The sequence below is a fragment of the Mytilus trossulus genome, chromosome 2, assembly GCF_036588685.1.
Source record: "Mytilus trossulus isolate FHL-02 chromosome 2, PNRI_Mtr1.1.1.hap1, whole genome shotgun sequence".
NCBI classification, from domain to species: Eukaryota; Metazoa; Mollusca; class Bivalvia; order Mytilida; family Mytilidae; genus Mytilus; species Mytilus trossulus.
In genome coordinates, this window is record NC_086374.1 from 77,636,506 (window position 1) to 77,651,538 (window position 15,033).

The 15,033-nt window shown below is 33.8% G+C and overlaps 1 protein-coding gene across 1 annotated transcript in view; it reads right to left on the reverse strand.

Annotated features, from left to right (window-relative positions):
* Window positions 1-2,580: 2,580 nt before the first annotated feature.
* The window catches only part of LOC134708040 (3-oxo-5-alpha-steroid 4-dehydrogenase 1-like), a 29,978-nt gene continuing 17,525 nt past the window's right edge, over window positions 2,581-15,033 (reverse strand). The window contains exons 3-5 of the mRNA XM_063568292.1: window positions 10,392-10,493; window positions 9,005-9,155; window positions 2,581-3,145 (exon numbers count right to left, since the gene is read on the reverse strand). Coding sequence (XP_063424362.1) covers window positions 3,079-3,145; window positions 9,005-9,155; window positions 10,392-10,493 — 320 coding nt within the window. The 3' untranslated portion in view covers window positions 2,581-3,078. The remainder of the gene's footprint in view (window positions 3,146-9,004; window positions 9,156-10,391; window positions 10,494-15,033) is intronic.

Here is a 15,033-nt window from a genome sequence, read left to right on the forward strand (position 1 = left end):
CTACCGAATAACAAAAAAGTTATGACTATTTATATCTCGTCCGGTCAACCGTCCTGTCACTATCCGGGCAATCGTCCTGTCATTAGTGCTTCCCACACTTCCGGTTAATCACGGAACCAACAGCACATAATAAAAAAGCACCTTATAATAGAAAAGCACCTTATAATAAAAAAGCACCTTATAATAGAAAAGCACCTTATAATAGAAAAGCACCTCATAATAAAAAAGCACCTTATAATAGAAAAGCACCTTATAATAAAAAAAGCACCTTATAATAGAAAAGCACCTTCGTATAATAGAAAACCACCATCTTATAATAGAAAACCACCATCTTATAATAGAAAAGCACCTTCGTATAATAGAAAACCACCATCTTATAATAAAAAACCACCATCTTATAATAGAAAAGCACCATCTTATAATAGAAAACCACCATCTTATAATAGAAAACCACCATCTTATAATAGAAAAGCACCTTCGTATAATAGAAAACCACCATCTTATAATAGAAAAGCACTATCTTATAATAGAAAACCACCATCTTATAATAGAAAAGCACCATCTTATAATAGAAAACCACCATCTTATAATAGAAAAGCACCATCTTATAATAGAAAACCACCATCTTATAATAGAAAAGCACCATCTTATAATAGAAAAGCAATAAAAAAGACACATAAGACAGCTATGGCGTTCCATATGGTAACATACAAGGGTGTATACTCCATACTAATACCAAAATCCTTTGAACTGCCAGAAAGTTTTTGTTGTGGTTCACTATAAGCCAAGGAACATTTTATCACCACATAAATTCACGGTGCACGTTTAGTTTTTTTTCTGACAGCAAGCTAGTATGACGATTAAACTTATATTTAAATGATGCAAGTAACGTTTTAGAACTTAAATATTATTTGGCCTGTAATGGTTTACCTTCACAAATTGTGACTTGGCTGAAGAGTTAATTGTCTCATTGGAACCCATACCACATCTCCTAATATCTATTTTTGCTATTTTGTGCATTTTTCCTTTGATCTTTTTTTGTGATAATTTTCATATCATGCTACTTGCTTGAGATGGAAAATTGTCGCTAGGAACTAAGCATGCACGTGGCGTTGCTAACGAAATTGACATGCAATTGACAACGTCGTCATAGGTAAAATAGCGATAAACAGATTATCATTGGTCATTGGCCGCCCCGGCTCAAGCGAGAAAATCAATTTCGTTGAGCTGATCAACAATAATCTATAATTATCATTCTCCGGTTGAAAACTGTCGTTTCACATCCATACTAAATAATCATGTTCTCGCAGTCAATGTCTCTTTCTGCATGCTTTTTTTTTTTTTTATAAAAAGGGGGATTGTCTCATACATCATTGGTATAAAAATGTAGCTATTTCGTGATTTAAGAACAACCTGTCCTAGAGAAGAATGGAAAACCCGATTCTACCGGAAAATTTTCTTATACGTGAAATTAAAGGAGAACACTGTGAAGAAACGAAAATCCGTGGACAACTAGCTCTTCAAAGTCTAGCTACGGAGATATCACTGCTGTTTGAAAAATTTGGTCGATTATATAGGGAATCACTGAAGCATAACTGGAGCCCCCCCCCCCCCCCCCCCCCTTATTAGGTCAGTCAGTGGACCCCCTTTTGAATAGATCTGGGTCCGCCACTGGGAGTCCCTCTAACCTAGGACAGTGTTGTAAAATCTCGTTGTGCTTGATAAGTGCTATTTTATGACTACATATTATATTTGATGATACTAGCGGCAATTGTTCCTCCTAATTACAAAATTAGATATGTAAATATTATTTGTTTATGGTTTTTTCCATATGTTGTTAGTTGCACTGATTAGTTACCAGTAAGTAACTGCTACTCACTATAAAAAAAATTAACTGCAATCGAAACAATTCCCAATTGTCCCAAATATAAACTTCCCAATTGTCCCACAAACATATTCCCGATTGTCCCACAAAATTACTTTTTTACCTGTAATTTCAAAAAGTAGGACAATCGTGAAGAAACCCAGTATACACTGGTTTGTTGTTATATATTATATTAATATAAGGGACGACATCAAAAGATCAATGTAAGATAAAAAAAAAACAAAAAAAAAAACTTAATTTAAATAGGTTTTTTTTGAGTTTTTTTTGGGGAGGGAGGGTTGAACTGCTGCAAGATGTGTTTATCCGACATTGAATTTTACATATATCTATATGGGTTAACCATTTTTTCCAAAATTAAGTTAAAGGGGGGGGGGGTGTTAATGAAAAGTCGGAATATCCGGGCTGCCCCACTTATCTTAATCTCTATGAGACCGAGTTAAAAGAGAGGCGAAAGATACAAAAGGGACATACAAACTCGTAAGTCGAAACTGCATGATAAACAGCTGACAACGCAATGGCTAAAATATATAAAGACCAACTTGAAACAAACAACAATACACAAACGGACATTACATAGAAAACTAAAGAATGAGCCATATATACCCACCAAGCGGATACTAAACACATAGCATAGAATTAGCTTGTCAAGTTTCAGATTCAAGGATTGAAAAGCATTTATTTTCAATGACCGTTTCTGTACATGCCGTATCAATCATCTCTATTGACGGAACATCTCTATTTTGGCGAATAAAATGTACATTTTGTTACAAGTAGAACACGAATGCGTGTAAATATAACTGCTGTAGGACTTTTTTAACCAATTTTTTTATCAAATAGTTTTATTTTCAAAATCCATGAAATTTGATGAGGAATCTGGGAAAAAAATCTTTAAAATTATTTTGATGTGTTTGTAAAATCCTTAATCAAAATAAGGGATTTTATAAAATCTCTTTATCAGTTCAGTGATTATACAAAATCCCTAAAATATCAGTAATTATACACAATCGCTGATTTACAAAAAGTCACTGTAACATATATAATACTTCTCTAGGGGAAAATTCACAACTTATTAAAACAAACTGTTACAAAAAAAATGACCCTGCACACATGCACGCTGTCATTAAGATTTTTTTTTTTTTATTATAATAAAGGTGTTCATCAAATACACTTTGCACACTGATTTTTCAAACGTATCAAAATAAAAATGGAATGATCGCTTTTCTGCAAAGTGGATATCCCTCAAATTTCTTTTTATACCATCTGAAAAACAAATATTGTTGAGAATAAAATGGGTTATATTGTGAAAGTCAAGAGCTAGAATCATTTTTTGATATAAAATACAGATCATAATCAATTTCATTTTAATAGCAGTTAAAAACAGGTAATAGCTTTTCGAAAAAAGCTAGCCGTCTCTTAGCTGATTAAAGTGAAAAGTGTACTCGCTTTGTCTCATTTGGAATAATAGCCTTGCATGTCAATCGACAAATTTTACCACACACGTTATGAAGCAGTATATCGTTTAATGCTTATGTTGTGTGACAAATAAGCCAAGGTCCGTATCGTACATATCCTTAAAATCATGGTCGTAAATGCTTTACATATTTTTTAAACAATTTACCCTCTCATCATGAACTATCATAACCATTTTCAAGATTCTTATGTTTTTCTTGTTTAAAATGTACGTAACAGTCAGTGAGCGACTGGATTAAATGTGAAACAATCATGTGTGTGTTTACAAAATTTCAGGAGATTCGAATATTTGTAGATTAAAGTACTCTGTGTACCTGTATGCATTATTGGTGACCAGGCAAAATCTAATTGCTAAAATAGAGAGTATAAGTCCGATACTCTACGGGATACTAGGTTTGGATTGTTCCAACCAATCAACACCCCGTATAACCCCGATACAAATGAATCCGGACGTTGACGCGTTCGAAGCGATAATCAGGACACAATTTGGGATGACAATAACTTTGAATGCCTCTCTAGAACTTATTTGAGTATATATAAATATGTCAATGAGCATGTTATTATCTTTATTCAATTATATAGTTGTTGTAATTTTTAGATATTGTATAAAACGTTTGATTAAACTGCTAGATGCAAAACGCACAGACATGGTGCAATTTCATACGGTTTACGATGTAAACAATGCTGAATATCTTTTCGTGCATACACCTTTGAGTATTAATACATTAAGCAATACTAAATAACTATACATTGATTTACTACGTGCCTTCAAATGTGCCCTAGAACTAAGAATAAACGCAGTATCATACAAAATAAATTTTCTCTGACTGTATTGTTCGTTCCACCAAATGTGTCGCGTTCGTTGTGCGTTTTGAAATAATCACTGTACAGTTCGTTGACAAAAACCGTGACAAGCACTTTCTTGTCAAGGTTTTTGAGATGGTGTCGGCGACCCTTTTTCTGTATTTTATTGTAAATGTTTATCTGTTAACTTAGTCAAAGTAGTTGAACTTAAAATATCTGTCATACAAAGCCAAAATTTAAATATATAACCCGCGTACATCTGCTTGGAATGTTTCTATTGAAAATTGAGACTTTCAATGTTTTTCCAGATGAAATGAACAGTTAATAAATATATTCCAGAGGAAAGAAAGTTTCAAAAAGTATAGTACAGTCATTTCCTTTTCACAATTTGAGGCTCTTCCAAATGCCGATGTTGGTCCAAATTCGCCTAGACGAAAGCAGACATACATGAAGGAGCTCGTTGAACTTAATTTGCTGAATGCCATAGATGCCATTCCAACTGCTTTAATTTTTTTATTACTTTTTTTTACATGTGGAGCTTTGTAGATGTGGTGTGATGGCCAGTGAGACAACTGTCCATCAAAGTTTAAATGAAGTTGGCGTATAAACTATTATAGTCCAATGTACAACATTTAACAATGAGGAAAACTTATACCATACAGTCGCCTAAAAAAGGCCCCGATATGAAAAAAAATATGAAAAAAAACGATAAAACTAACGGTTAATAATTTATAACTTGTGAATTATGTAAAGAAGAAGAAAAAATGACAGATCTATATGACCAATGTACTACAGGATTCTGACGTTGGACCGACAAAACAAAGTGCGGCAGGTTTAAACATGTGTGCCCCCAACCCTCTCCTTAACCTAGAACACTAGTGTAACAGCGCAACATGATAAAAAAGTTCAGTTGTAATTGGCTAAACTCAAAATGTCGGTACAAGGCACAAAAAACATATACATAAAATATCGACAAAGGAGTAATTGTAGTAACTGATAGTTATTTCAAAGCGAATTACAACTAAGAAGTAAATCGTGTATCTAAAGTGTTTTAATCAGTATATCCTACGCTTTTAGGTAAAGACGTAATAAAACGCACGAACTTGTGCAATGCCAAATATGAACAGTATCGAGAGGATGTACGGTATTATGAGTTCTCATAAGTGTGCATAAATTGTAATAATGTTTAGTGATGTTTTGATTTAACAGGTAGAGCAAAACTTTCTATATTGTGGCCAATTATTTTTTTTTTATTTATGAAAGAATTTGGTGAAGGGTGACTGGGAGATATACTATAAGTTATGATCACTTTGGTCTTTTTCCGATCGGCAGTAAAAACTGACTGAAGTTGGCCACCCATTTAGTTGTGTGGGATGTAACAGTACACAGTCACGTCCTGTCCGAATGGGAATATAAAATCCAATGTCTCGTGTAAAGAGAGTACCACGCTAACTACACAGTACGAACCCCTGCAAAAACTTCAAGAGAGGTCTATAAATAGCCTGTTTAAAGGCACCATTTGTGTCCTAATAAAATAAACATTATTTTATCCAGTGGCAATCCAAACGTCCCTGACGTAATTTCTGAGGGTCTCCTCACACGACTTACATGTATGTGTTGCTACTTTGTGCTTATCCTGAACATGCATGGCATATTTGCAAGTGATCGTTAAGCAACCAACAATCAGCCATTACGTACGCGTGTCATAAACAAATAAAAGGGTCCATATATTGTTAGGAACCAACAGTAAAGAAGAAACACTGCAAATGTCTAAGGTTAGGTTGGTGATTGAGTCAGGAATATGACAGTTCTTGTCCATTCGTTTTTTATGCGTTTTGTTTTTTGATTTTGCCATGTGATTATGGACTTTCCAAATTGATTTTCCTCTGAGTTTAGTATTTTTGTGATTTTACTTTTTGCTAACCCATAATTTACCAATGACGCCAAGGGTAACTGGGGAATACAACTATGGTCCCTGTGGTCTTCTGTGAAATAAATTTGAATGAAATGCATATGGGTGAGTATAGACTTTAAAGGTGGTTATAATAACCAGAATGATCTGACCAATCATTTAGATTTTTGCACCACAGTAGAAAGACTGTAATGTTCGAGGAATTTAAGCATAATCTTTATACCTTAAAAATTAAACAAACACAAAAACATAATTGAAGAAAGCAAACTAGTTAATATTGAGTGTTGTCTTTTCATCTTTATATCTTCACATTAAAGTAACTGTATTACTATTGATGGCCATCAGTTACATGTTCCTTGCATAAACCTATTCTTGAGCCTTAATGTAACTCTATGGTAATCTATGACCCCCTTGGACCCACCTCTGAGATTCAGGCCAAAAGGCTTAACCTATAATCCATTGATTATTTTTGATTGCTTTCTATATCAAATAGAAGATGCGGTATTGAAACAGCTCTTCGCAAGAGACCAAACGAAACAAAAATGAACAACTATAGGTCACCGTACGGCCTTTAACAGTGAACAAAGCCCACACCGCTATTAAGCACACCGAAATAACAAATGTAGCCAGTGCACTAACTAACGGCTCAATTTTTGCACAAAAGTGTGAACAAAAAAATATATACAACCACTGAATTACAGGCTCCTGGCTTTGGACAGGCACATACAGAATATGGCGGGATTAAACATGTTAGCGGGCACCCAACCCACCACCTAACCGTACATTGACCGTTGTATGGTAAACACTTTCAAATATGCTATGAAATTAGAAATCGGACGTATGTATCTGTATGCTTTGTCATAGTTACATCTGTTGAGGTATTGTATTTTCCTACCAATTCACACTTTTGTATACATGAGGATTTTTTTAAATGTAAAAATTTCCTCCAAGTGTTTTTCGACAATACATCTGACATTATGGGTTGCTGTCTGCATGTTATGGTGGTAAATTATTATTTTCAAACATGCATATTGGTTATAATCATATCAAAGCATAATCTAATACATGCACAATTCATTGAAAAACGCAATATTTTGTCAACGAAGCGTACAGTATAAAAAGGTGTAATGACAACGAAGCGTACACAACATGAAAATAGAGACATTTTAAAACGTGTATTTTTTTGTTTCTAGAATACAACATAAACAAACGATCTTTATAAGTTTGTTAATTTATACTATGAAGTTTTCAAAAATGTATGTTTTAAAAACTATGAGGTACGAGAAACATTAAGTTTTGAATGTTTAAAAATACCAAGCACGTTTTATCATTGATATCGTCGTGCGTTTTTTGATGTTTGTATAAAAAAATGTCACTTTTTTGAAAAACCTTTTAGTAACTCATGAGTATTATGGCAAAGAATATATTGGCGCAAAATATACGAAGAATAGATATTGGATTGTGTTTAAAAGTATGAATTCCTTACTGTCTGAACTCAGTGCTATACGGTGTGCTCGACTCGAACGCGTCAACGTCCGGTTTCATCTGTATCGGGGTTATACAGGGTGATCAACGAACTTGAATTATTAACGTCTCAGTAATATCTCCCAATCAGGTAGTAAGAGGCATTCACCCCGCAGACTGTCCATCGTTCAATTCTTTTAAAATAATAACGTCTGCGCGGAGACGTAAATCAGTGATGTACTTGCAGTGAGGAGGTCACAGCGACAATAAATCAAAGAACTGAAGTATTGAACATCGGATGACCGCAAATTCTTGTGGATGGTCAAAAGCACTTGTTACAGAAAAAACGTGACAGGTTAGTGTCCAAAGATATCTTTATTTCTCATGTTTGAGATAAGCGGTAATTACAGTACCACAACCTATGACAAACGAGTTGATTTTAATTTTGAAATTTCCCCTATCTTAGCAGCGATATATAAACTTCACCTCCATATGGGATATACATCCGATGTTACATATAGATTCTTACATTGATACCAGTGGATTATCGGATTTATCCAATCGAGATAGTTAAATTATCAATTTTAAAGTCCGAGCCGCCTCGGCGAGGACTTTAAAATTTATAATTTAACTATCGAGATTGGATAAATCCGATAATCCACGAGTAATTATGTAAGAATTTGTTTCTCTAATGATTAAAAAGACATTTTCTTTTTTTGTTAACCGAAAATCCCCTTCGAGTGCCTTTCACATTGCACGAAGTTGTCAATTTCATTAACACCTGTTATCGTATTTTGATTCATTCAGTTAGCTAAAAAGGTTATGACCCTTAAAATCATCCAATGATCTTCTGAGATCACCAGCAACCACACGTTGATTAAATTTTTTTATACAATGGGTTCGGAAAGGGATAAATTTTCATAGAGTTAGAGAAATTTTTTTAAACAATGGGTTCGGAAAGGGATAAATTTCCATAGAATTAGAGAAAGCTTTATACAGCTGTAAGCTGTTATCAATTAAGACTATTAAACGTCTACAGTGTATTAGCAGAAAGTTGACGAGCAACTTCTCGTCCTTTAAAATAAAAAAATAAAAAGTGATCGGAAGATACCAAGACTGATATTCAGTATCAACTTTAGTCACAATTTATACATGATGGTCTTAACGTATAAATTCTAAGTATTGACGTTGTTTATCATCTTAATTAAGTCTCATGGTTTTCACTTGTCTTTGTATATTTTCCACCTTACCTTTTTAATCCAGTTTAGGTAACATCCTGTTGCATGACTTGGTATTTATACATCCCACTATTGTGTTATAGTCTTTTATGTATTATATCCAAAGAAGAAGACGAAAGAGGAAATGATATTAAGAAAATTTGCATTTTAGACTACAAAATTGGCTTTACGGTACTTCCTTCCTTTAGAATGAAGATAGTTTTAGTGGTTACTTGTTAATATTTTGTTTACCTATGATGATGAACAGCTCTAGGCCCGAGATTACAGGAGGTTGATATAGCAAATGCTAAAGATGGTAATGAGTTACAAGCGATGGCAAATCCCCACCATTCTAATATCTCTCCGAAAAAATTAGCACCAGAAATGTAGTCAAACATTCCTCCTGAAAAAAAAAGAATATACAATTCAATCTGCTCATGCATTTTATTTATGAGTATCGTCGCACAAACCACAGGCACCTGTGAGTGTCTCAGAAAAAAATTCCTATATTTATAGATAATCGTTGATCATCTCAACGAGATTGATTTTTATCAAGCAATCGAGTTGAGATGACCAATGATAATCTGTTTATCGCTATTTTACCTATGACGACGTGTCAATTTCATGTCTATTTCCATGATTAGCAACGCCACGTGCCTCCTTAGTTTCTAGCGATAATTTTCCATCTCAATCGAGTAGCATGATATGAAAAATTATCACCAAAAAAAATCAAAGGAAAAATGCACAAAATAGCGATAAACCTTAATAGTAGACCTATATATAGGAAAAAAATTGTGAGAAAAGTACCCGTGGCACAAACCTTTAGACAAATTAGTGTATGTATTAACAAATAGCAGTAAAGTTTATACAACGATACTGACGAAAGGCAAAAAACATAAACAATATGAAATAAAATCGTATAAACGGATATTTTGGCTAACAATTGGCATTCATCAGTATCACTCCAATTAAAAGTATAAGTTCTTAGTCTTCCAAAGATCTATCTCAGTCAAACAGTTAATCCTATAATTTTAACTATACTTTTTAAATTTTCATTTTACAATATTTTTAATCAGCATTTTGTATAACATATCACTTACCTTACAAAACTCAATGGCTGTATATAATATAAAAACAAAAGATACATTCCCCATTTCCATTCTCAATTTTATGATCCGTGACACAAAAAGCAAAGGATATGTTTGCAATTATACATTTTCTTTGGAATTGCTATAAACATCAATGTCAAATCTATTAAATTTGAAAAAGATCCTATTATATACTGTTAAGGTTTTTGGTTTTCGACATCCGGTCCTTCCGACGATAAATCGGTTAATCGTAGATAACACTATATTATTTTTATGCCCCACCTCCGTTCGTCCGTCCGTTCGTCCGTCTGTCCCGCTTCAGGTTAAAGTTTTTGGTCAAGGTAGTTTTTGATGAAGTTGAAGTCCAATCAACTTCAAACTTAGTACACATGTTCCCTTTGATATGATCTTTATAATTTTAATGCCAAATTAGAGTTTTTATCCCAATGTCATGGTCCACTGAACATAGAAAATGATAGTGCGAGTGGGGCATTCGTGTACTGAGGACACTTTCTTGTTATTTTTTATTTAGAAACAGTTTTTTGTTGTACCTTTTGGTATTTTGTATCCAGTTTCTCCAGGTCTTCTGAGATTTCTCAAAATATGATCAGAATGAATGTTTATTCCAAGTCCTGATATAAACAATACTAAACCTAAAATAAACAATATTATTAAAAATTTAAAATAAAAAATCGAGATGATATTTGATACACGACATTCGTTAATTGCACAAAAATGTCAGTATTCACATCAGATGCTAATAAAACCTTTAGATAGACTTATTAAGAAGGGTTATAGTTACGATACTGTTTTAGTTTCTTGTGTACTATTTGGAGTTTAGTATGGCGTTCATTATCCTAGTATATATATTTGTTTAAGGGGCCAGCTGAAGGACGCCTCCGGGTGCGGGAGTTTCTCGCTGCATTGAAGACCTGTTGGTGACCTTCTGCTGTTGTCTGCTCTATGGTCGGATTATTGTCTCTGTGACACATTCCCCATTTCCATTCTCAATTCTATATAGGCTAATATACAAAAGAAGATGTTTTATGATTGCCAATGAGACAACTCTCTTCAAGAGACCAAAATGACAAAGAAATTAACAACTATAGGTCACCGTACGGCCTTCAGCAATGAGCAAAGCCTATACCGCATAGTCAGCTATAAAAGGCCCCGAAATGACAATGTAAAACAATTCAAACGAGGAAACAAACGGCCTTATTTATAGAAAAAAAATATGCAACACATAAACAAAAGACAACCAATGAAATAAAGGCTCCTGACTTGGGACAGGCACATACATACATAACGTGGCGGCGTTAAACATGTTAGCGGGATCACAGGTATTTGGGGAATGGACCCCCCTTTTTTTTGGACCTCACTAAAATAAAATTTTGGCGGTTTTTTTTTTATTAATTTACAATTTTCTACAATGTATAAACATATATCAAGTCTCAACAATCTTTTTTCACTTGGGGCTCGTATGAATAGTAAAAAAAATATTGTAATCGACTAGCAATGGATTGTTGAGACTTGATATATGTTTATACATTGTAGAAAATTGTAAATGAATAAAAAAAAAAACGCCAAAATTTTATTTTAGTGAGGTCCAAAAAAAAGGGGGGTCCATTCCCCAAATACCTGTGAGCGGGATCCCAACCCTCCTCTAACCTGGGACAGTGACGATTAAATCTTTCACAACATTCATTAAGCAAAGAAAACATTTCTTCTATAACAGTCTCCTAATTTGGAAGGCAAAAGACAATATAAAAATGGAATATAATGTCCATTCCTGAATCCGTGTATTGTATACAATTGCTGGAAATACTTCGGACAACACTTAAATGTTCCATCAGCAAAAACATCTTTTATTTTTGTCACTGAACACTTTTTATAATTAGTGTTTACCTGTTTGTTTATATGCATACCTTTAGTTTAATGGTAATCCTAATATTTATACTCACCTGCACCAACAACAGTAGCAATTATTTAATGAATCAAAATTTATAAGACAAAAATAATACTAAATATATATTAATCTTTAATAAGTACTATCAATATGTGTTCAGGTAAATTGGCGCAAATGAGTTCCGAAAACTGGCGCAATTGATACATTTGAGAAAAAATATATTGGCGCAAATGATACCCCTGAAAATCAGTAATTGGCGCAAAAGGAGTGCTGCCGGTATAACAGTACAAGATGGTCTATTGTTGTGGTCTTGGATTACAATTTTGTTTAAAAAAAATCTTAAAACATCCCTCTACCTCTGAACTTATCGATTATAAGAAGAAACCAGCGTAAGCGCTGCCTGAAAATTACTAGACATGTTTTAATATCGTGATTCACAGCACATCCATTCATCACGCAGTTTGGTTCATGTTTCCCATTTTTTTTTAGCAATTAAGCATGGTGTTGGTCATTTTAATTAGTTTGTCAGCTCCTCTTCAATAACGAGTTTTAATGTCAAATTGGTATCATCTTTTTCTGTGTTGAACAGGTACTCCGAGAAAGAAGAAGACTACCTAACACCGATAGATGAAACATTTCTTCAGAGGTGCGTGTTTATAGTTGTTGTTATATATATATATACACTTTAAAAGTCGTGCTTAGAAATGAACACTTGTATTATATGTTTAGATCTAAACGTGTTCAGGATTGTGTTTAATTCCAAACACATTTCTCAGTAAGCACAAATCAAAACATGACTTGAATTTAAACACTTTTAATGTGTTTCGAAATGAAAGTGTTTAGAAATAAATTGTGTCTAAGCTAAACACGATTATATATAAACACAAACCTAAACATGTAAAAAAAAAGTGCACAAAAGATGTGCTTAGAAATGTATTTAGGATCTAAACATCATTGTTACAGTGTAGATAGGTTTCCTTGTATGATGCTTTTTGTCGAGCCTTCAAAATTTATGTCGCGATTTCAAGCGAGACATAGAGATCCTATATTCCGTCAGCGGCATCGGCAGTGTCAATATTTAGGTTCATAGATATAGGAAGATGTAGTACGAGTGCCAATGAAACGACTCTCCATCCATGTAACAATTTAAGCCATTATAGGTCAAGATGCGGCCTTCAACACGGAGTCTTGCTCACACCGAACAGCAAGGTATAAAGGTCAGTCTGGTTAAAAAAATAGACATCAATAACTTTGCCAAACCTTTAAGGAGTTTTAGAAAAATTTAGACATGCATAAGCATGTTTATGACCAAAATATAAAAATATAAAATCCATGGAGATCAAAACCTTCAGAGTATTTATCATCATTTTCCCGTAATATACTGATAAATGAACTGAAGTAGTACACATTTGCATTAAAGGGCCAGCTGAGACCCACCTCTAGGTGCGGAATTTTCTCACTGCGTTGATGAGCCTTTGAATGCCTTGAGCTGTAATCTGCTTTTTGGTCGGGTTATTGTCCCTTTGACATATTCCCTATTTCCATTCCCAATTTTAAGCTTTTTTCAAAGTAACTATTCTGATTCAGTCTGATGTTACCGTTTTGAATTCATCAATAACTTTGTCATGGAATTTAAGGCAATTTGAACCGAAGCTTATTTATTACCAACATATATAGGATTAGTGTAGACATCATCTGGAACTTCGTCTGTAAGGAATAGTTAATTTTGATATATGGTTTATCATAAGTTTCAAAATCTGCAGCATCTAGCTTTGTCTCTTACAAAATAAAAAGAAAAAAACTTGAACAAATTCAATCAAAGTACTGAATTACTGTCTACTCGAATGACATCAATATCTGTTGGGTGAGGACAGGGATCTTCATTTCAGTGCTTTTATACTGACTGTATTTAGCCATCATTATAATCTGAATTGCTATTTTTTATCATATCAATATAAGAATACCAGTGGTGTAGCAGATCATCCTTTCGACCTTATATGCAAACGTTTATTCATTGAATGCCCACAGTTTATTCTTATCATCATAGTGTATTGTATGAGTAAAGCAGGCACCTTCCTGTATTGATTCGTATTTTTAATGAGCTGGAGTTGTACTGGCAAAAAAAATTCTATATTTTTCAGATTTTTATCAACCGGTCCTATGAACATTTACCTATTATGGTCCAGTAAAAATTTGTTTTAGTAAGATTCAGCATATCAGAGAACCCCAATAATCCAATTTTTGATAAAAAAAAATAAAAAAAATCACCCTTAAGGCCTCAATGCAATACAGATACACTATAACTATTTCATATACTAAAGTTAAGATTTTGAAGTTTAAATAATGCCTATCTATAGCATTTTTAAAACCCTTTAAAGTGATATCTATTGAAAAATCAAGTCGGGATATGCTAGTAATTATTCTGCAAAGATTAGGTGACCTTACTTGATCTTCGCGATGTCAGGAGTTCCGGTTACCCGGTCACTGTATTGTCATACAATTTTGGAGCCCTTTATAGCTTGTTGTTCGGTGTGAGCCAAGGCTCCGTGTTGAAGGTCGTACATTGACCTATAATGGTTTACTTTTATAAATTGTTATTTGGATGAAGAGTTGTCTCATTGGCACTCACACCACATCTTCCTATATCTATAAATTTCGTATGGTGTACCGTATAAAATCGGATCACAAAAATAACTAGATTTGCCATTGCAAGCAATAGCGGATGGCACCCTTCCCCCATTGCCAGGCGAGCAGCAGCCATTTATAAAATTCTGAAGTAAAAGACTGCTATTACACATGCAAATTATCATTTTTGTAAAGTATCGTTTAGTTTGCAGCATTTTTATACTTGAAACAATTTTGTCGTTTCCATGGTTACGGCGGCCATTTTAAAAATTCCAACCTCTAAAGTCAACTCTGCTTATGCAAGTGACCGTTTCTGTAAAGTTTCATCCAGTTTGCAGCATTTTTTATTTTTTTTTAAAGTTTTGACTTTTTTGCATTTTTTGTTTGGTTCGTATAATGCTATAATGTCGTCGTCTTCGTCGTCTGCGTCGTCGTCCGAAGACAGATTTGGTTTCCGGACAATAACTAGTTTAAGTGAATAGATCTCTATGAAATTTTTTAAGAAGGTTCAATACCACAAAAGGAAGATTGGGATTGATTTTGGCATGGGATGATGATTGAAATTGAACTACAAGGTTCAATACTACAAAGGAAAGACTGGGATTGAGTTTGATGGTAACTGTTTCAAGGGGTGTGCAAAAAGTTTGAGGGGGTCATTCTCA